The sequence below is a fragment of the Hibiscus syriacus genome, unplaced genomic scaffold (genome assembly GCF_006381635.1).
Source record: "Hibiscus syriacus cultivar Baekdansim isolate YM2019G1 unplaced genomic scaffold, ASM638163v2 tig00111582_pilon, whole genome shotgun sequence".
In the NCBI taxonomy this organism is placed as follows: domain Eukaryota; kingdom Viridiplantae; phylum Streptophyta; class Magnoliopsida; order Malvales; family Malvaceae; genus Hibiscus; species Hibiscus syriacus.
In genome coordinates, this window is record NW_024063126.1 from 6,488,001 (window position 1) to 6,511,849 (window position 23,849).

General features: G+C 33.0%; 2 protein-coding genes across 2 annotated transcripts; one reads left to right on the top strand and one right to left on the bottom strand.

The window, feature by feature from the left end:
• Window positions 1-751: 751 nt before the first annotated feature.
• On the top strand, window positions 752-6,801 carry LOC120165500 (fumarate hydratase 1, mitochondrial-like). Its single transcript, XM_039175005.1, has 18 exons — window positions 752-843; window positions 930-1,090; window positions 1,220-1,337; window positions 1,423-1,572; window positions 1,691-1,801; window positions 3,389-3,472; window positions 3,942-4,040; window positions 4,151-4,199; window positions 4,267-4,318; window positions 4,803-4,884; window positions 5,026-5,120; window positions 5,202-5,268; window positions 5,401-5,451; window positions 5,574-5,669; window positions 5,935-6,033; window positions 6,140-6,166; window positions 6,260-6,325; window positions 6,526-6,801. Exons 2-18 carry the CDS (start codon window positions 936-938, stop codon window positions 6,610-6,612), a joined length of 1,488 nt encoding a protein of 495 aa, XP_039030936.1. The 5' UTR covers window positions 752-843; window positions 930-935; the 3' UTR covers window positions 6,613-6,801.
• A 12,252-nt stretch (window positions 6,802-19,053) lies between these two features.
• Window positions 19,054-19,902, bottom strand: LOC120165400 (adhesive plaque matrix protein-like). Its single transcript, XM_039174930.1, has 2 exons — window positions 19,683-19,902; window positions 19,054-19,550 (listed from the first exon to the last, which is right to left on the bottom strand). Exons 1-2 carry the CDS (start codon window positions 19,900-19,902, stop codon window positions 19,054-19,056), a joined length of 717 nt encoding a protein of 238 aa, XP_039030861.1.
• Between the last annotated feature and the right edge of the window lie 3,947 nt (window positions 19,903-23,849).

The window sequence follows — 23,849 nt, forward strand, 5'->3', positions numbered from 1 at the left end:
ATGAACTTATTCGTAAACATAAAAGAACAAAATAGACTTTGTTCGTGTTCATTCATTTATTAAATGAACATAAAAAATTTGTTTATACTCATTAAATTAATTTAATAAATGATTATTATTCAAATATTTATGAAAAAAATATTAAACGTTATGTTCAGTTAAACTTAGGGATGGGCATAGGACCTGAATTTAATTCGGGTTTAGGGTAAAAAATACCCGACCCGACCCAACCTAAAAAAATTTAATTTTACCTTATATATTTAGGAATAATTATAATAATACCCATATATATATTATTTTTTCAATTAAATCATTATTTTTATTAAAAAAAATAATTTTTATTATTTCGAGTCAGATCGGATTGAATTCGGGTTTTATCTCATAAAATCAGGTCGGATTCGGATAAGATGGATGATATATATTTTTCGGGCCGGATCGATTTAACCGAAACCCGACCCATGTCCATCCCTAGTTAAACTCCTAATAAAGATTGAAATCTTAAAGTTAGAAGGACTTTTGTATTGTAAATTGGGATGTTAAGGTCATAATCGATTGCCGTGAAGGATAACAGCCATTGTCAAAGGGAATGATGATGAAAAATCTCCATTAAACAAAGTCGCCATAGCCCACCTTTGACCCATACGGAAGCCCAAGACGAAGATAGCAAGCTTACCCATAGAGCAGTTCTTTCTTTATTGCTTGATTTGATTTGTTTTCCTTCCAAAAACCCAGAAACATTCCCCACAACTCCGGCGACAAGTCACCCTCCATCCCCGATTTCATTGACCCGTTCCCTGTATCTGTCATTCTCCACTACCCATACTCCCAAACTCTTGATCTCGGGTATTGTTTTTCTTTTCTTTTACGTTCAATTGCTTTGTTGGGTTTTTATTATTTCTCTGGATAAAGTTTTTTTTTCCCTTTTGAAGTACGAAATGGCGATGTACATGGTATCTCGGCGACTGTCAGCTGGATCTACCACTTCTCAGCTAGCCACCTCTCTCCGTTACACCACCTGCTGGAGTTACTACTCCACGTCGTTTCGGGAGGAACGAGACACTTTCGGCCCCATTAATGTCCCCTCTTATAAGTTCGTCTTCGTCTCTCCCTCTCATCACTGTTTTCTTTTTCTTTTTTTCATTCGCACCACTAGTAGAACTTTTTAGATAAAAGAGGGTAGTAGTTATACTTGTGGTTTATGTTGCCATGGTTTATATAGATTGTGGGGAGCGCAGACTCAGAGATCTTTGCAGAATTTTGATATAGGGGGTGAGCGTGAACGAATGCCCGAACCTATTATTCGTGCCTTTGGTGTTCTCAAGAAATGTGCCGCCAAGGTTCTTGTCTAATCTGATAAATGAATCCTAATATTTGTCAATGTTGAAGTGTTTTGCATATATTGTAATAGTTTTGTTTATTTAGGTTAACATGGAGTATGGTCTTGATCCAACCATTGGGAAAGCTATAATGCAAGCAGCTGATGAAGTAGCCGAAGGGAAACTCAACGATCACTTCCCACTTGTTGTTTGGCAAACTGGTAGTGGCACCCAGAGTAACATGAACGCCAATGAGGTCGTTGCAGCTTTGATTTTTGATTGACTTCATGAATGAAATGATGATTCTTTCTCATCCGAGAAAAGCATTTATAGTAAATTTTATAGCTTATTTTGTGACTTTTGGAAATTTTCAGGTTATTGCTAATAGAGCAGCTGAGATCCTTGGGCATAAGCGTGGTGAAAAGTATGTGCACCCAAATGATCATGTGAACCGATCTCAATCTTCTAACGACACATTCCCGACTGTAAGCCAGAATTACCCATATACCTTATTGGTTTCTTCCTTCTTTAGATTAATGTTTACAGCTTCTGATGGTTTAGACAAGTATGGATGTGATCCTGTTCCTCCATTATTGTCAATGCCAAATTCAGCTTCTGTAGCATCTCCTAGTTTTCATGTGTCTGGTAAAAATGAGTGTTGCAATGGAAAATCTGCAGTAGATGGTGTCCTCGAGGGAACCAAGGAGTCCATCACAAAGGGCTTCAGTAATGACAAGTCTGGATGCTACATGTTATTTGTTGAAAATTTACCAGAAAAGATCCATTGGAAGAGGTTTGGATCTTTATTTTGCTCCCACGATCGGGTACTTGATGCTTTTATTCCAAATAAAAGAAATTCAAAAGGAGTTCGCTTTGGTTTCATTCGCTTCGCTTCTATCAAAGAAGCAAGGAGAGTGACCTCAAAAATGAATGGCTCTTACATCGACGGTAGCAAAATTGGTGTTTTTTTGGTTAAATTCAAACCTCGTCATTCCTATTGGAGAAAGTCTTCGACAGGGGTTCTCCGCAAGTCCGAGATAGAAGATGATTCGAGTAAGAATCATTATAAAGTTGAAGGCGTTATAGATGAAGAAAAACTTCAGGTGTTGAGCAATTGTCTAGTGGGGTGGTACAAAGACTTTATCAAAATCGGTCATCTCGCTAGACAAATGCATGCGAAGGGCCTCACTGGCTTCTCATTAATGAGAGCTGCTGGAAATGCGGTATTAATGATTTTCGAAGACTCTGCTTCATTGAGAAGTGTGAAGAACGATAAATCAGAGACTCTCGCAGAGTGGTTCTCCATAGTAGAAGCTTGGTCAGAGAGTTTGGTTTTGGAGTGTCGCCGAGTATGGTTAATCTGCGAGGGTGTTCCGTTTCACGCATGGAATTGAGATACTTTCAAGAACATTGCTGATAGTTGGGGTCAGTTGCTAGCAATCGATGAAAGCTGTCAATCACCATTATCCTTTGATCGGGAAAAAATTCAAGTCCTCGCAAAGGCTGGAGCGAGAATTGATGCGACGTTGGAATTGAAGGTTGGTGACAACTCCTTCAAGATCATGGTGCATGAGATAGAGTCTTCATTCAAGCCAAACTCTTGGGCTCCTGAAGAAGACGAATCCCAATAGATCTCGTCTCTCTAATTGTGGCTTGATTTAGTTTATATGGTTGTAGGTGTTGCTTCTCTTTTTATTATGTTCTCTTGCGCTGTTTTAATCCTATTGATGGAGGTGTAATTAGAAATAGGTGATTCAACTGTGATTTTGGAAGAGGTTATATGAGGTTAAGGTGTTTTGTTGTAATGGTGTATATCACCATAGGAGGATAATCCGGTGTTATCTTTTGTATTGGGTATTATTATTAATAAACTTTGAGGTACTCTTTTCTTCCTTCCAGTGTTCGTTAATATACTTCTTAGTATGTGAACGAATACGAAGGGAGTTTTTAATGAGACCTCCAACTTCTATAAAAAAAAAAGAATTCACTTACACCAACTTATTCGTCCTTGGCTTACCATGGTAAGTTTTGAGCTGCCTCTTTACTTATTCTACATTTTTTTCTTTCTCCAGGTAATGCACATTGCAGCTGCTACAGAAATAAACTCAAGATTAATACCCAAATTGAAAGTTTTGCATTCTGCTCTACATTCACAGGTCTGTTGACTTTGGCCTCTAGTTTATGGTTTGTGAAATCTCTCTCATTCTCACTTTTCTTTTCTTTTATTCTTAAATGGAGATCTATACCTTACATGCCATTGTTTCCCCTATGTCCTTATTCACATTAATTAAGACATCAGCATCTACTGCCAGAAAGGGGATTTTCCTGGCCTTACCCGATTGTTGATGCTGATATTTTCTTATTTGAGTTCTACCTTTTTGACTGTTTGATTAGTTATTTTAACATGTCTCTTGCCAATGCTATTGTCTTTTATTCTGTAATATTATGGTCTCTTAAGATGATCTATTCTTTATCTACTTTGCTTTGGAATCTACATATATGCTACTGGGCCCATTAAACCTTAACACTGTCATTTTGTTTTACGTTTTCTCATATACCAGTGAACTTTCATCTTGGTTGAGTTCAAACTTCCTAGTTAAATTTTTCTTGTGTTGTTTTCACTAGTCTGTTGAATTCAAAGATATCGTCAAAATTGGTCGCACTCACACTCAAGATGCCACACCTTTGACTCTTGGTCAAGAGTTTAGTGGCTACACTACACAAGTAAGCTCATTCTGCAGTTTCTTTTATGTTCTTTGGGATCAATTATGCTTAGCGAGGGGACCACAATGAGGGACAACTAATTATTATTATATGGTTTTTTATTGTTATAGGTCAAGTATGGAATTGATCGAGTTTTGTGCACCCTTCCACGCATGTATCATGGATGCAATCCCGTTTTTTTCCTTCTCACCTATTCTGACTACTGACATATACGGTGCTATTTGACAGCTTGCACAAGGTGGTACTGCTGTGGGGACAGGACTGAATACAAAGAAAGGGTATGTTTGTTATCCTTGAAGCATGCTTCTCTGATTTTGTAATTTTGTCTATTCCCCTTTCTCAATTTTATTTGATTTGTTCTGATGCCATATTCGTGATTTATTTTATCCGGTTGCTTTGATTTTACTCTCTGATTTATTAAGTTCCTAGCCATTTATGATTTTACTTTTCTTGTAAGTTATAATTCATGTTTCATCTCTTATACTTTATGCTCAGAGATACTCATCGATTATTGAAAGTTTGTTTAAGCCGTTGCACCTGTGGACACTTTCTATGTATTATTTTCATATTATGGATTCTGCATCTGTTGTCATGGAATGAAGTAGTTATCACCAAGTTGGCCAAATGTGAACCTTAAAAATGAAACTATTATGAAGAATGAACCATTATCTGAGAGCATTATTTATATCATAACTGCTAAATGTGAACCTTTAGATTGTCTCATGCTGAATTTGACAGTGCCCAATGTTAAAATTGATCTAGGTTTGATGTAAAAATAGCTGCTTCTGTAGCTGAGGAAACAAACTTGCCATTTGTCACAGCAGAAAATAAGTTTGAAGATTTGGTGAATCTCTTAACTCTCTCTGATTAAGCTATTTATTTTCTATTTTGGTTTAGTTTGAAGGAATTGATTATCACTTTATGTCTCCTAACTTGTGATGCAAAATAGTTACACATGCATGAATATTTATTTTTCTTTAATCAGGCTGCACATGATGCTTTTGTTGAAACTAGTGGAGCCCTAAACACTGTAGCTACATCCCTGATGAAGATTGCTAATGACATACGCTTACTGGGAAGGTTTGTTTGCAGCTTGGATAACCTTTGTTTTTTTTCCTGGTTTAGCATTATTCTGATGGTTTTATCATTTTCCTTGTTCAGTGGTCCCCGATGCGGCCTTGGTGAGCTCATTCTTCCTGAAAATGAGCCAGGAAGCAGTATTATGCCTGTAAGATTCTTATCTCAATTTCTATGGATTCATTTATCAGAAAATTCCCTTTTTCTTTGTATTCTATGTACTCGTTGACTATTTCTCTTCCCATATAATCTCATTTGTTTGACAGAACTCATCATGTTTCAGGGGAAGGTGAATCCTACCCAGTGTGAGGCTCTTACTATGGTCTGTGCCCAGGTAAATCTATGTTGCTATTATTTTCATATTTAGATGGTATTGTCTCTCGAGAATTTATTTTGTTGTGGTTAAACTGTCTATTTCTTTTATCAGTTTCTAACAAGATGGAAAGTTTCTTGCAGGTAATGGGTAACCATGTGGCTATCACAGTGGGTGGATCAAATGGCCACTTTGAATTGAATGTGTTCAAGCCAATGATTGCTGCTGCACTCCTGCACGTATGTGTTTTTGTTACAGAAGTTATTGGAAATTTTCATTAATATACTTTCAACACCTCCAAAACCGAATATGTAAATTTTCTGCTCTAACTTTAAAGGCCAAATTCTTTATTACCTAAGACTTTTTAAATCATATGAATTATGTGAGTTTTTGCATTGAAAATATTCTTAGAATTTGAGATTTGACAATTATATGCTTGACATGCCTTGAAATTTCTCCGAGTTGTTCATTTTATTCACTCTTGATCGTCGTTCTTTGCTATAGTCGTTAAGATTGCTAGGTGATGCATCTGCATCGTTTGAGAAGAACTGCGTCAAGGGAATTCAAGCTAATAGGGAAAGAATTTCAAAATTACTGCACGAGGTCTGTCAATGCTACATCCCGGATATTTTAAGTGTATTTTGATACCGTATGATAGATTGCCAAGCTAATGATCATATGTTGCATGCCGTGTTGAATGGTCTTGCAGTCTCTCATCATCACATCCTTGAACCCTGTAAGTTTTCATCCCTGCTTCTATCTAAGATCAGTTGTTCCACAATAAGTCTTTGCATGTTGAACACATCTCTAATGACTTCTTTGCTGTCAGAAAATTGGTTACGACAATGCTGCAGCAGTCGCCAAGAAAGCACACAAGGAAGGCTGCACTTTGAAGGTGAGATTTGTTAGCAATGACTCGTCACCTTATTTGGTATAATATTTGTTGTAGTTACCGACAACAATCTTAACTATTGAGCCCTTAGTTCACTTAAGTTATGCTCATAGCAGAGACGATAAACGTTTTTCATAATCCTTTTCTTTGGTGGCTGAAATGTTAAAAATTTCCTGCACTTGTTTGTGTTTAATCTTTTGCAGGAAGCAGCATTGAGCAGTGGTGTGCTCACATGCGAAGAATTCGACAATCTTGTGGTGCCTGAGAAAATGATTGGCCCATCCCACTGATGCTAGAGGAGACTTAAGCATCAATTACTTAGATTTTAATTTTGAGCCATCTTTTTTTATTGATTAGTCCGATAGGAAAATAGAATCCGACTGTGATTTGCTTCAGGTTCTGGTCATGGAAAACAATATTTTTGAGGCTTTCCCATTGGCTTGGAATTGTTTGTGCATTTTCTGTGGTGAAAAAAATAGCCATGGATTGAGTAATAAGGGGAAAGCCTACCATATTTTTATGAGGAGACTGAAAATAAAGAGAGGGCACCATAACTTCTGATCCATACCAATTCTCTTCTTTCTCCCTTTAGTTAGGAAAGGAGGAATGATTTTATGTTAGAAGGCGGATTTCTAAAATTTTAGAAAGGGATTAACTTATGAAATTTCAGGACACGAAAATATATTTTCAATAGAAAATATATAGAAAAAATCTAAAATATATGATACTTTTAAATATTTACGGGTGATTGTCCCTATCTGTCCCCTTGGTCCAGGTGTACACGTTTCATATTTTCTCTAAAATCCAAAAGGGGAACAAATCTTCCATTTGGAGTATGCAAAATTCAGTAATCAAGCCAATGGCATTAACGCTTAGGGTTATCCAAAAGTTATTTGAGTTAAACTAAAAAGAGGAAAAGAAAATTAAATTTGACTTGATAATCATAGAGTTCAATCCAAAAATGAGTAATTTGAACCATCAATCAACCTGAATTCGAGCATATATTATATATATTAATATTAACTCTAACTTAATCTTATTACTTTCTCGTCAATAAGTAACATACAAAAGATATCTTTGTCAATTTCAGCATTTACCCCTTGTAATATTCCATTTTTGTCTGACCTCTTTTTTATCCCTTTTGTTTTTGTCAATTTGTTTTAACCCATTTTGTTATACTTCATCCGTCTTGTTTGATCCATGTTTCTCATTTAGATACCACTAAAGTTTGTTTGTTGACTCATTTATATCACTGAATTTTTAATTATCAATTATAGCATTAAACTTTAGTTTTACATTCAATTATGTCACTCCGTTGTTAAGCCACTACCAGAATGATGACATGACTAACGATTATTGACGTGGCATACCACACTAAAACAACGTTATTTTGGTGTCACTGTTTAGATGTCTAAAACGATATCGCTTTAAACATTGAATTTTAGGGTGTTTCGATTTTGCCACTGAACTTTTAAAAATATTAATATCATAATGTTTTTCTAAAACGAGGTTTCTTTTCAAAAGAAAACTCTAATTTATGACTTATTAAAAAATGGATTTTTGATTAATTTAATTTGGACTCGACATCGACCTTTGAGTTAGGTAAGTCGAAAACCTTAAAACATCTTTTAAAACAATTTTAAGAAAAATTATTTAAAAGATAAAAATTAGTCTATGTTTACCAAAGATTCATTTTTAAGGGTTTAATAGTCGATTAAGCATGGAGAATGATAGAAACCTCACAACGTCCAAAATTAGTACCTAGACGCTTATATGTTGTCGAAATAGTGGAATTTGTAGATTCGAGTCAAAATTTAAAATATGATCCTTTGATTGAAATTTGATTAATTTATCTCAAAATATTTATTAGGGGACATTCCCTATTTTGAGAAGAAACCACATAATTCGCACATCCTCCAATGAGAAGTCTATCCCATCTATTTCTTCTATATACAATAATGTTCCCTCTTTATTCATAGAAACATCTTTATTCATATAAACAAAATTATATAAACCGAATATGCATGCTATAAGATATCAAATAAAATAATGAAACATGCTATTAAAGAAATTATACACATTGCTATTATTTAAACTAAAATAAAAGGTATAATTGATTACTACCTCATTCGAGCAAACCTACAAAATTTTGCGCTAATTGGCTAATCAAAGGTGAAAAAAATAAAATTCATTTATTTAAAAGAAATTTGAAAATAAAAAAAATACACAAACATACCATTTTTACTCAAAATAGACTCGATTTATTCCAAGTTCATTTTTCATTCGAATGTTGTATTGAATCACGGTAAATTTGAAATAATCGAAAATGCGATCGATATTTGAAACCCTAGTTGTGGCTTTGAAGGTTGATTTGTAGATATGGTTCAACGGAAAAGATAACAATTGTGTGGTGGTGATGAGGTGGCAGTTCGACGGTTGGGAAGGTAGCTGGAGGTAATCGTTCGATGGGGCTGTCAAGGGTCGACCTACAGTTGAGGCTGCTAAAGTTAGAGACCAACCCTCAATTTTTTTCTTTCTTTTTTAGGGTTCTCTTGGAATCCGTTTATATCCCTAAAAGAATAGGGTTTAAAAGATAAGTCTTGACCAATGGGAAGGTTCCACACAGCTGGTGAAAGGGTACCCCTGATTGGTTCCTTTTTGTATTTTGATATATTGCATCCAATTGGGCTTTGAAATGGGCTTGATGATTTGTAAAATCTGAAAATAAAATAAATATATTAGTTATTTATTTAATAGAAATTGATTAGAAAATCAAACAAAATAAAAAACGTTGAAATTTATAATTCAAAGTTTTAATCAAAGTCGGGACGAAAATGAGTATTTATAATTACTTTTTTGGCTCTACACTTTTGGCCATCGTTGAGAGTCAATCGCTGCTCATCCTTGATCATCTTTCACGGAAAAAACAGTACTAAAATGTTTTCATTTCACTCATCATTCTTCTCATATAATTATTTTTTTACGAAATCTACTCAAAATCGTGTAAATTAGATAAAAAAATCTATCATATTTTGGATGTTTGGAGTTTTATTAGATATACGAGATTTGGACTGTTTCTTCGAAAATCTAAACGATGAAAAGCGTTATTTTGCGAAGATGAACAACATACCTCAAAATTAGCCTCACCGAACGGTTATTGAAAGAGATCGAACTATTAATATGTTGAACTTGTAAATGGATTTTTGTCGATTTTGAGTGAATTTTGTGAAAAACCAATCTTAGGGAAAGAAAGAGTAGTGAAATACAAATGTTTTGGTATTGATATTGTCACAAAATATGATCGATGGCGGGTGGTGCTTGGTTGTTGGTGGCGGCCAAAAAGTGCAATGATAAAAAATCGTTTAAAAGTTCATTAGCAAAATCTATACACCTCTAAAGTTTAGTGTCTAAAATGACATCGTTTTAGGTATCAAAACAATCGTAGCAAAATGATACCGTTTTGGTGTGACGAGCCACGTCAACAACTATTAGCCATGCCATCGTCTCCTTACTGACTTAACAATGGAGTAAAATAATTGAATGTAAAACTACAATACAATGTTATAATTGGAAAATTTGAAAGTTTAATGATATAAACAAGTTAACGAGTAAAATTCAGTGGTATCTTAAGTAGTTTTCCCTAAATAATAATAAATAAATTTCTTATTTATTTATTTATTTATTTATTTATTCTTTGTTTATCATAGAGTGTTAGCATTAGTTCCCTAAACATATTGTATTGACATGATATTTTGATTATTGGTTTTTATTATTATCATTAGTGTGAAATTTTATTATTAATATCCTTGAATAATATTGTTAATTATTCTAAATATCCCTAATCAGTCATTATTGTGGGAAAAATAGTAAAATAAGATTGATATGAAATTTGATAGATATTCATGAGATAAATATGTGAATGAGATTCAAACCAAAATCATATGTATTTGTCGAGAACAAATATTGGATTGACTCGTTTTGAGATTAATACATAGATTAAAGTTATATATTAATTTCAAGCGGTTATGTCATTAAACCCTTAGACTTGAAATTACTACAATTCTCAACATGATGATTGTTAAGTTTTGACATAACCAAACATCGTCTTTAATCAGACAACTATAAAGGTTATGCTTGAACATGACATGACTCATGTAGTGAGATGTGAGTGATTAAGATGGAAATTATCCCTCTTATCATAAGAGGGATATCTCAGGGACCATCGATGATTGAGATTGAGAAATGTATGGATGTGCTCAAATGAATTGATAGAGATCAATATCATTTGTTTAGTCACTTTAATTGAGTATCGAGAAACTGAAGATAGAGTGATATAAGGTTGACATTTTCCATACCTTATACTCTATCAAGATATCGTGAGATAAAATGATTATGGCATAAGTTGCATTAAGGGTGTCTCGAATCATGAGCTTTTCATTTAACTTGGGTAGTCATAATGTCTTGCTAAATACCACTTATGACTTGTATGATCAAATGAGATTTTATCTACTGCCAACGTTAATTGAACCTTTAGTTTCACACACTAAGAATGAATAATAATAGTCGTGGTTATTACTATAAATGATAATTTAATATAATGAGATTATTTTAAATTATATTGTAAAAGATTATTTATTATTCGAATTTAAATAAGTTAAATTCATATTCTTTTGATATAGCATTTTGTTTATTATTATTATTTATTTGATTTAGAAATAATATTAGATAAATAATATAATTAAATAATATTTTATTAGGATTTGGATGAATTTGAATTCCTTATTAGATAAGAGACCTACTTTATTTTTTTATTTATTTAAAAGCATTTTAGATAAATAATAATTATGTTATTATTTAATTTAAAAGAGTTTTAAATTAAGTATGATATACAAACAAAGGATTAATTTTAACCCTAACTAAGTCATATATTTATATATATAATATGCTTAGGGTAAATGTTTAATTTTCTTCAACCGTCAAAATCCAAAAACCACAAAAACATATTTTTTAGAAAACGATGAACTAGCATTTTGTTAATCATTCTTGATTCGCTTGTGTATAAATACGTATAAAGGGTGATTATCTTTCAAAAAGACAACACATTTAATGATCGAATGGAAAATCATAGACAACACGACATAGATTAAGGTAATCTGACAACTTTATTTTACCGTAGTTAGTATAATATGCATGATATCCTAGATTGATGGAGGTTATTTAAATTTTAGTTGCGTTATCCCTGGCTCGATTTTCAACATACAATTATGTCAAGGCCTGATAATCCACATTATAAAATCATTCAACTGTTCAACAAAACTCAGCACACAATCCATCTAAAACCATTACACATATTATAACTTACCTAAACCCAACACAACTAGACCCAAATCACAACAAAAACCTTAGCCCTAAACCAACTACAGCTTAATTAGCCCAAACCTAAAAAAATAAACCAAAACCCTATGAAGCCAATAAGTCTCCAACATCACCCTTATAGAAGAATTCAGAGTCAACTGGAACCATCTGGTGCGCATGAAGACTACGCGTCAACGATTGACCTACCTTCACACACCTACGCACTTGTGGCCCTCTCTTCTGAGAACTTCACCAGCATTCCTCGTCAACATTTGTGTTCAAAATAAACTCTATCATCATTAGAGAGTTTCCTCATCCAAAAATCAACCTAAAGATAAAAATAATGTTATAGAGATTTAAATCCCTTTTTTTGTAAACTCGAACATTGAGTTTTATAAAATGGATGCTTGCAAAATCAAATATGGGAGTAATTTTTAGAGAGAAGCAATCAGAGAGAGATTGAAAGGCAATAACAACAGATCATTGGGCGTTTTTCCTGATATATCACCTATACCCTATATATTTCCCTGTTAGTCACTATTCAGACTATTTTTCCCGATCTAACACAGACATGCATAATTTACCCGAACTTCTAGGCTTTAAAGCATCCTCTCTCGGCTATAAATAGCCCTCTCCCCGTAAACTCTTTCACAATTCCCTCTCAACCAAGAAATTACTACAACAATCCTTTCAACCAGTAAATAACACCCGACAATCCTCTTATATTTGATTTAGAAGTTCATTCGATCTTTTGTTATAAGGTAATTTTGTTATAATATTTTTTTATTATACTTATTGTTTATTATGATTATTTGAAAAAATATTATACTAATTATTTTCAATTAATTTCTGTTCTAGTTCAATGGGAAAAAGAGAGCATACGTCGAAATATTTTTGTGGTACATGTAATAATATAAAATTATATTATTTAAATTATTTACATTTATGTGTAAAAATTTTATTGTGTTATATTTTCGTTCATATATTATTTATTTAAGCAGGTTTGTTTCAGTTGTTTTTTGCAGATATAATATTGTCGCACTGTTAAACTCTAAGAATGGCACGACTTTCAGCTATTGTTTATTATGATGGAGAAATTCTAGAAGATGAAACCGGAATTGTTTTCGTATCAAATGAACGTGTTAAAATATCATTCAAGAGAAACATAACTCTTGAGGAGCTGATAATGAAGATTTCGAGGAAGGTTCATGTTGGAAGTAGTAGAAGAATGTCGTTGTTGCAGTACAGATTTCCAACATCATTGTTGCCATTAACTTATACAGCGTTCGAACTATCGAACAATGAAGATGTTGAAATGATGGCTGATTCTCAAAGTAATTATTCAGACGCCGATATTGAGATGTATGCAAAGTTTGTTCAAGTGCTTGATGTTTGGGGTCAGTCATTAAGCTCCCACTATGGGTTGACTGAACAAGTTGATAACCCGACTACAATAATGTGTAATAATTTTAATGTCATAATGGGAAAACCGCATCATGGTGTCGTCAAATCAACTTCAATGGGGGACATTCATCCGCAAATTTATTTGACCTTAATATGGAGATGCCATCGACACAACAATCTATGCAGTTTCCATTTGACACGATGGCTTCAAGCTTCAGGGGAAGCATTCAACTGCGAGCTTTTTCGATCTCAATGCCGATATGCCTTATAGTTCAAGGGGAAGACGTGCAACTAGTAGGTTATTCGACCTAAATGTAGAGAGCATGAAGGAACCATCATCTCCACCAGAAGAACCGCTTCGTGAGCCTGGTGCGGATGATGCTAAGACTGGACTATTCATTCACCCAAAATTATCGTAATTCAACTCCGATGATGATGTAGATGAAGTTCCCTCAAATGTGTCACAAGCTGACCCTCCAGCACACATGTATGAAGCTGATTATGGTGCAATGTACGAGCCAAAATTTGTGGATATGCCTCATCTCGGTAACTATGGATATTACTCATCAATAAATAATGGTGAGTTATCTTTTGGCATGGAGTTTTCAAGCAAAGAAAAAGCGATAATGGCTATAAAAATTACAATATCTGTAATTATGTTCAATCGAGAGTCGACCGGTCCACGACAAAAAAATATGTATGCTACTGTGCCCGACGTGAAAATGGATGCAATTGGATGGTTCGCATATCGAAGAGGAAGAGGAAAAACAACAGATGGGAACTAACAGTATACAACGGTCCTCACACATGCTGTGCTGGAGGGGTCAACCAAGATCATCCCAACTTGGACTCTGAAGTGATATGCCAAGCCATCATGCCCATGGTAAAAGCAAGCTCTCATATAGTTGTTGATGTGTTTATTTCAGCTATACAATCGCAGTATGAGCACATTGTCTCCTATAAAAAAAGCTTAGTTGGAAAATCAAAATGTCATTGTCAAACTTCATGGCTAATGGGATGCATCTTACAATGAACTTCCAAGCTAGTTTAGGCTAGTGCAAAGGTTGAATCATGGGATAATTGTGGACTTCGAAACCTCCTATGTATACCATAATGATCGAGTTATGTTTATCACCCTAGATTAGTTGCAGATTTACAAAAAAAATTACGGCATCAAATTGAATGTCTGTAACAAGCTTCTCTAGAAGGCATGAAATGTTTCGTATCACAGAGTTGTCGTGACCTCTTTAAGGGATTGAAGCTGTGTCGTTAAGAGTAAATCTACGGGATAGAACGTGCGACTGCGGGTTTTTTCAAACTCTGAAGTATCCATGCTCTCATGTGATAGCAGCTTGCTCGCATACACGTCAAACTATAACTGTTTTGTGGATCCCGTATACCTACTATCTGAAGTTTTTAAGGTATACGAATTTGAGTTCCCTCATAGGTAATGACAAAGACCCTGATGAGGTTCAGGATTGGATTCTGATTTTACCAAATCCAACTTTATTGAGGGAGCGTGGTCGTCCAAAATCTAATCGAATTCATTGTGATATGGATATTCGAGAAAGATCTAGACAAGATAGAAGATGTGGGCATTGTAGAAACCTAGGACACACTAGAAAAACATGTTCACTTTTGTTGTCATCAAGTAACAATTGATTAGGAACTGATGTAGTTGTTTATCAAATAAGAATTCTTGTACTTTAATTTGAATTTACTTCAAGTTAATGTCATTCGATAACCGCTGATGAATATTAAAAAACGATACAAGAATATGAGATTGGACTTTGGCGTTATATGTGATTATAACAATTTGGTATTTGAATATAATTTTAAATACAACAAACTTACAATAAGTATTAAATGGTAAATGATAAACAAATTACAATAATTGATATTAAATGGTAATAAACAAAATTAACCAAAATACATTAACAAAAAGTCCAACAAATTTAACAAAATAAATCCAACCAAATTAATGAAATAAAGTAAGTATTAAATGATAAATAATAAAAAAAGTACAATAAAAAAGTCCAATAAACAACTAAATACAAATATAAAAAAAAATCTATCGATGCTTGCGACGCGAATGTGTTCCGCAGGGCGGTGGCTGTCGGTCTCGAGAAGGATTTCTTCGTATCACTAGTTATGACTCCTCGCTGTCATCATCATCACCATCGTTGTCGTCGTTGTCGTGAGCAGCTACACTAGGTTGATGAGGAGCTGATGACGATGAAGCACCTCCATAGAATAAGGACCCTGGAGGTGTATGTCTAACTATCCCACCGGCCTGCGAAAATTGAGAAAACTCCCAAACATCCCTGAGTGTGAAAACTGTACAGGAGGCGTCTGTGCTGCGGCCATGGGTGATGAGGTTGAACCCGCCAAAATATGGGTATATGAACCCCAAGTTAGATCTACAAACATAGACCCATAATATCCTCCAAGAGGGGTCATAAAACTCTGTGACGGTGGCGGCGACGGGGTCATAAAACCAGGTGACGGCGGCGGCGGCATCGGGTAAGGGAATGACGATGGCAGCATCACATATGGCTATGGTATGTAAGTTGCTGTAGACGGTGGCTACTGTAAAGGTCCTGCTGGTACAATTGAGGATGAACCGAAAGCACCTGCTTTACGTCCACGAGTTGGGGGATGATGGTGTTGTGTCAGTGAATGTCTCTATCGACGTCGCTGAAAGGTCTACCCTCGTGCATCATTGGAAAGTAGAAACAGTTTCCCGTTATTGTTGAACCACTCATAATAACCGTCAGCAGCCATCAAGAGGTCAGTAAAAAAGGGCTCTCTACGGGGAAGACGCCGATGTCGATCATCCCATAACACGACCCACTTATGATGCCTCACCAGCCAATTTGTATCGGTCTTGCCGCGTCTATCTGTGCTATGCAACTCGTACATATTGTGAGGTGCTTCCGGAATTGGTTGAAAATAACCAAATTGCCGGAGCACGCGATCAGTGGAGTGCCACTCGACGATTGCATAACAGATCAAAGGGACCATCGCCATCCAAACATATGATGAGCCCCTCAACTCAGGTGGGATCACCATCCTCACATCATCATTAGAATATGTCACTCATTCAAACTAAAACAAATATATATAATTTTTATCAAAATAATAATCTAATTATAAAACTATAATCTAAAATTGATTTTTAAACATTAAAATGCATACATGTGTGCCAACCTTCTGATATATTAGCACCTTAATTTTTTTTCTAAATCATTAGGTAGCTCCTGATGATTTTTCCTATCAGTAGACCACCTATTCAAGGAAAAAAATTTATTATACACTGTATAAAATGATTAATATACGAAATCAGTTTTATAATTACCTCAATAGTAGCGGAAATACGAATGAGTTCTTGACAACGAGACATAAAAAGGGCAATATATACCATACCCAAGACTGCAGCAGCAGGAGACATCCGCCGATAGTATTTTTCCTGTAGTCAATGGCTCAACACATCTTCGTGTACAGGAAAGCCAAAACTGCTGAGCCCCAACTAAGTGATCTGACCAGATAAAAGTAGCCAAGATGTCTCAACCACATACAGTGAACTTGGTTGCGCAATTTGTCTAACATCAGCAACCCTCCTATCAACTGCAATATGCATGCCCATGCATACATTTTAACTTCATCATCAGAGGCGTCCTCGCTCAACTCCTGAAAATTGGCATCTAACCAATTTAACGGTATCTGACCACCGTTAAAACTTTTCGGGACACGTCCTAGATACTCCCGGCACAAAGCAGTCCATGAACCGTGCGTCATCCCCGATATCACATATCCATCCACCGGAAGCTCCAGGTGCATAGAAACATTCTCAAGTGTAATCGTGCACTCTCCGCATGGAAGATGAAATGCGTGGGTCTCCGGCCTCCACCGCTTCACTAAGGCAGCAATAAGGTCTGGTTCTATCTTACAGTGACCCTCATATTTACCTATGTGACCGAATCCAGCCTCTACTAAATACGGCAAGACACGGCTAGGTATCACTAACTTAAGGTTCCTAATAAAAGGATCTAATACACGATACTCTCCTAAAAACAAATAATTACAAAAATTAATTTTTAAACTAATAATCATACATTAAATAAATAAAGAAATTATTACTAATAATTTAAATTAAATTAAAACATTAAAATGTTACCGTATCAGCAAAATGTCGCGATATATGATTTTCATCCAAGCAAAGTAGACCGCCTTCCATTTTATATCTGCAAAAATAATTAAATAAATAAAATATTAAAAAATTTAAATACTTAAATAAATTAAAAACAAAATATTAAATATAATAAAATATACCTTAAACAGTTATAAGAGAATATAAGAGTATTTGAGAGAAGTTAAGAGGATTTGATGTGATAAAAGTGATTGAGAATGGAGATATTTATAGGGAGGGGGTGGGGGTGTGAACGACTGAGGTAGGTGGGTAATTAAACCTAAGGCGCGCCGTAAGGGGCGCGCCTTTCTGACGCGTGTCAGATTTAAAGGTAAAGCGCGACCCCTGCCCCGCGCTATACGCCTACGTGGCGCCAGATCAACGTAAAGCACATTGTAGGGGGCGCGCTTTACTGCAAATGGTATTAGATCGAGAAAATAGTCTGAAGGGTGTCTGACAGGGAAATATATAGGGTATATGTGATATTTCGGGAAAAACGCCCAATCATTGTTCATTTCAAAAATAAGAAATAAATAAAAGATTTTTTTTAGAAATACTTCTACTTGTTTCATATTCTATTTGCTTGCATGCTTCTCTGATTGAGGAGGCCGACGAACAAACCTGTAAAAGAAAATAAGAAAAGTGAGAGAGAGAAAGCACTAAGAAAGAGCATTTTATTTTTGACTTACGGTTGGAGAGCTCTGTTGTCAAATTTGAATGGTAAGAAGGGAGGGAAGATTAGTCAGAAAAACATACTTGAAATTCGAGGTGATCCAATGGTGGATAGCGGTGAATTAGAGAAGTGAGATTTGAACATTTTTTTGGCTATTTCGTTATAGTCAAACCATTTTTTGACAAATTGATGTTCAGATTTGGACTTTGGAGACCGAGGTGCAACTCTCGATGAATGTTGGTTGTCTTTGGTTACCATAGATGATGGTCAGTGGCTGAACGATAACTACTTATGACGAATGCCGATCAACTTGAATCTTTTGGGAAAATTGTAGGGATTTCACTTATGATTTCCCCAAAAATCTTTAGAAAAACACGGATCCAAGCTCGACGTGGGTTGGACGCGTGGATTAGGTCATAAAAATGGCATAGTATGTATAAGGGTATAAAAACCCTTTTTTTTTTTTTACTTTTTCCTTCATTTTTGCTTCTTACAGTTTTTTTCTCTCTCAAAATTCTCTCTGCTTCTCTCTAAAAAACTGAACTCTACTCGGATAAAATATCAAATATGAACTCTACTTAGAAAATTTTACGGGAACAAACGAGTAACATTCTAAATTTGAGAACCGTACAGGTCTACTAAATGAGAGGGGATGGATCTAGTCGATACTTGATCAAATAAAACATGAGTACATTAATAAAATATAATCTTAGATCAATTTAATATCTTAAATATAATTAACATATTAAAATATTGAAGTTATATATATATATATTCTAGTTAATGAACTTAATTCAAAGTTTTTAGGTTTAAATTTGGCAAAACGCACTGCAACAACATACTTGAAACCATAAAAAATATTAGGGTAGAGGTTAATGAAAAAAGTTAATGTCGATTAAAGTCAAGGTCAATAGTCAACGATTAATGAGTTAACGGGCAACATATCGGCTCGATTAACGGCTAGACTTGGTCAATAATTTGGCTGGCTTGGCTAGGGTCAAACTAGATTGGTTCAGTTCAGGTCAAACTAGAATGATTCAATTTGGGTCATAATGAACTGTTTTGGTTCAAGCCTAGCAAATTGGGTATAATATAAATGGGACAGAAAGGTCAGCCCAATAAACAACCTGGTTCAAGGCCTAACAGAGGCGGGCAAGGGTCAGGATACAAGTATGAGTTTTTCATTGCTTCTGATTTTGTTCCATAGGAAGGCTTTTCATCACCTTTTCCATACCTAGGCTTTTGGTCTGGCTTTGCTTGCTTGTAGTTATCTGGTTTTGGTTTTACAACATATGAGTTTCTGTTGTAACCAGATTTTTCTTTCTCTTCTGGTTTTGGCTTGTAGGTGTCTTGATTTGTGCCATAATTAGGCTTCTCTTCTCCTTCTGGTTTTAGCTTGTAGGTGTCTTGATTTGTGCCAAAAGTAGGCTTCTCTTCTCCTTCTGGTTTTGGCTTGTAGGTGTCTTGATTTGTGCCATAATTAGGCTTCTCTTCTCCTTCTGGTTTTGGCTTGTAGGTGTCTTGATTTGTGCCATAAGTAGGCTTCTTTTCTCCTCCTGGTTTTGGCTTGTAGGTGTCTTGATTTGTGCCATAAGTAGACTTCTTTTCTCCTTCTAGTTTTGGCTTGTAGGTGTCTTGATTTGTGCCATAAGTAGGTTTTTTTTCTCCTTATGGCTTTGCTCTAGGGCTGTTTGTCGGTATTCCATCAAAACCATACTTTGATGAATCATCAGCATGACCAGGCTTCTCTTTGAATACCGGTTTGTGCTGGTAGGAATCTGGTTTGGCACCGTATTGAGGCTTTTGAGCTTCTTCTGGCTTTGCCTGAGGACTGTCAGCCGGTATTCCGTCAAAACCATACTTAGCTGAAGCAGCATCACCATAATCGCCTGCCGAAGCAATTGCTATAAATGACAGTACAAGTAAGGAGAATGCCAAGGAGAGACGTGAGAGAGCCATTTCAATGTAACGATTATTAAGGGAACAAAGAAAGAAAGAAAAGTGGATGAAGGATAGGGGCTGACACCGTTGCTATTTATAGGGAAATCAGAAAACAATGAACATAATGATTATTGATTAAGATTATAGTTTTAAGATACCAACACATAATAATAATTATAGTTTACAAATAAAATAAACTATTTTAAAAAGTTGGATGCACGATCCAAACGTTATTTGTCGACTTGGGTGCCACCATGTAAACAATATTATTTTAAGTATTGTAATTACCTAAATAATCCAAATATAATGTACATGGACACCTCTTCATGCCATTATTATAATCATCACCAACTTTTTTTTTTAAAAATAATCTAAAACCATATCAAAAATTAATAAACCCAAAATAAATGTGTTTAAGTTTATATTGTTTGTGGTAAAATTATATATTTTACAAGTATTTTTATGATTTTTATTACAAATACTATTAAGATTATATTACACAAAGTTATATGAGAACTTACTTTTTATACTATTAAAAAAACTTATTTTTTATATATTACTTTTACATAATAAATAAGGAAAAATTCTTGAATGGATGTCAAACATCCTTATTACCACTATTTTTATAAAGTAAATTTCATAAATAAACATTAAATTATATCAATATGATCTTTTTTATACCAAACTTTCAAAAGTTATATAATATACATCAAACTTTAAATTTTTTTACAAATTGGGCACGACGCCGTTATCTATCATTAAAGAAGTGATATGTGTCACGTTAAATTAATAGAAAATATCTCATTTAACCCTTTAATTGTAACTAAAATTTCATTATTAAAATAATTTTTATTATGTTCATTGAATTGAAAACAAAATGAATATAAATAAATTAAATATTTACTGAACCAGTGTACATGATCATCAAATCAACAAACCCCTCAACAAAATAAACCAACTAAAAATTTCTCACTGTCAAAGAACTATAACTTTGAAAGATTAGAATAACATATCTTTTGATATTTAATGAACTCATGTTTTCTAATTTGCTTCAATTGTAAGTTTAAAATAAAAGGCATATTTTGTTTTTCAACAAATTTTTCACATTTAAAAAATAAAAGAGGAAACAAATATTTTCAAACAAGATAATCTCTTGGGAATGAAAACATATCTTGGAATGCAACAAGAATATCTTCGATTTAGAACTCAAAATCAGAAATTTGGGCATAAAGACCAATTTAAATTAATATGTTTACTTTTTATATTTATAAATTGTAATCTATAAATATATTCAAAAGTTTTATTAAATTAATAACTTGTGATTGATAAAGTTAATAAAAACAACTATTCACAATTTAAAACAAATTATGAGTTATGATTGTTAGATTAATAAATTTAATTATGATATGTATGTATGATATATATACCATATATGTATGTATGATGTGTATAATTTATTAATGCATGCTTATATGTGTATAATTTATTAATGCATGATTATACGTGTATAATTTATTAATATATGCAGCATGTATGTTTGATCGAATGTATAATAAGCATGTATGTATAATTTATTAATGCATGTCTCATGTATGTATTAATCTATGATATGTATGTACGTATGTATGTATGTATTTATGTATGTATGTATAATTTATTATTTATTAACGCATGTATCATGTATTTATTAGTCCTTTAAAATTATATTTTTATTCAAAATCGGCTCATATTCATAATCTCCAAACCCTATAAACTTTTGTACACCAAATTTTCAAATGAATGCAATTTAATACATTTGATATTTATTTCAACTTCACATTTTATAATAGTTTCAATTTGATTCATAGGTTTTGTCTAATTTATTTCAATTTTAGTTTGTAATTTTATGTATGTATGTATAATTTATTATTTATTAATGCATGTATCATGTATTTATTAGTCCTTAAAATTATTTTTTATTCGAAATTGGCCTATAGTTTTTTCTATTTTTTGTAATTTACTCTAAACCCTATAAATCATATCATAAACTTCATTCAAACCATATAAATTATATCATAATTTCCAAACCCCATAAACTTTTTTCACCAACTTTTCAAATGAATGCGATTTAGTCCATTCTGATATTAATTTCAACTTAACATTTTACAATTGTTTCAATTTGACTCATGTGTGTTGTTTAGTTTATTTAAATTTCAGTTTGTAATTTCATTTTTTCCAATTAAATACTAAAAATTATATTTTTATCTGAAATTAACACATAATTATTTCTATTTTTTTTAATTTACTCCAAACCCTATAAATCACATCATAAACTTTATTTCAAACCATATAAATCACATCATAAACTTTATTTCAAGCCCTATAAATTATATCATAATCTCCAAATACTATAATTTTCTGTTCACCAACTTTGTAAATGAATGCAATTTAGTCCATTTTTATATTAAGTTTAGCTTTACACTATACAATTATTTCAGTTTGATCCTTGCGTGTTGTTTAGTTTATTAAATTTCAGTTTGTAATTTCATGTTTGTTCAATTTAGTCTTTAAAATTATACTTTTATTTGAAATTGGACCGTAATTATATATACTTTTTGTAATTTACTCCAAATCCTAGACGTTTGTGAAAGGCGGAAAATAATTCACCCGAAAATGACCCGACTTGAATTTTATCTGTCAATAATGTAATCTGATCTGAACGGGAATTGACCTGAAGTCCATCCGAACATGAGTTAACATGATATTTAATTGTTTCGAATATGAACCATTTTGATCTAAACTGATATTGGTTCGACCTTAAATAACCCGACCCAAATTCGAATTGAATCTTATATAAAATCAACCTGAAAATGACCCGAACCTAAGTCAACCTACACCTGACCTGATCCAAGTCGAACCATTGAATTGATCTGACATAACTCATATCTAACTTGACCTGACCTGATATGGTTCGACCTGAAACTTGAACGATTACATGATTTTACATCCCTAATTCTTATAATCATCACCAGTCATTTAAAAAAACTAAAAATCATATAGAAAATAATAATTTCGAAATAAAAGTGTCAAAATTTATATTATTTATGGTAAAATTATATATTTTGCAAAATATTTTTACATTTTTATTGGAAGTACTATTAAGATAATATTGCACAAAGTTATATAAGAATTTACTTTTTATATATTATTATTTATGTAATAAATATATATATTTTGCACTAATTTAACTATGCGTTATCACTTTATTGATCAACAAAATAAAATATAATTTTTGATGAAAAAAGAATTGAACATGAGAACCTTTTTAAACGGTCCAGGACATGACCGCTAAACAAACTTACAAATATACTTTATGTTTCACAAAAATAATATTGAAATAAAACCAATACTTAGATATTATATTATATTATATTATATTATATTATATTATATTATATTATATTATATTATATTATATTATATTATATTATATTATATTATATTATATTATATTATATTATATTATATTATATTATATTATATTATATTATATTATATTATATTATATTATATTATATTATATTATATTATATTATATTATATTAGATTAGATTAGATTATATTATATTATATTATATTATATTATATTATATTATATTATATTATATTATATTATATTATATTATAAGAATTTGTTATAGTTGTGTCATAATCTTATCATGCACCTTCCAGAGCAATATTTTGGGCCAAGGATCCTTGGTCACGAGAACCACCTCAGTTATAGCAACGGTTTAAGAATAATTTTATTTTTTTAGTTGTTTCCAAATGACTAATGTTAGCTATTCCTTTTAATTGCATTGATTTATCCCTCAAATTTTATAAATTTTATCAATATTATCCTTTAATCAATAAAAATTATTGTTAATCATTGTAGTATTGATGTGAGAGTTAATTATACTGATGTGATAATTCATTATATTTACGTA

What these genes read in the sequence shown, in the direction of transcription:
- LOC120165400 (XM_039174930.1), bottom strand. Translation starts at nt 19,902, where the DNA reads ATGGCTCTCTCACGTCTCTCCTTGGCATTCTCCTTACTTGTACTGTCA. An exon ending in GGTATTCAAAGAGAAGCCTG is followed by an intron (nt 19,551 to 19,682) that starts GTCATGCTGATG and finishes AACTAGAAGGAG; the next exon opens with AAAAGAAGTCTACTTATGGC.
- LOC120165500 (XM_039175005.1), top strand. Translation starts at nt 936, where the DNA reads ATGGCGATGTACATGGTATCTCGGCGACTGTCAGCTGGATCTACCACT. An exon ending in GTAACATGAACGCCAATGAG is followed by an intron (nt 1,573 to 1,690) that starts GTCGTTGCAGCT and finishes GGAAATTTTCAG; the next exon opens with GTTATTGCTAATAGAGCAGC. An exon ending in AGGAAGGCTGCACTTTGAAG is followed by an intron (nt 6,326 to 6,525) that starts GTGAGATTTGTT and finishes AATCTTTTGCAG; the next exon opens with GAAGCAGCATTGAGCAGTGG.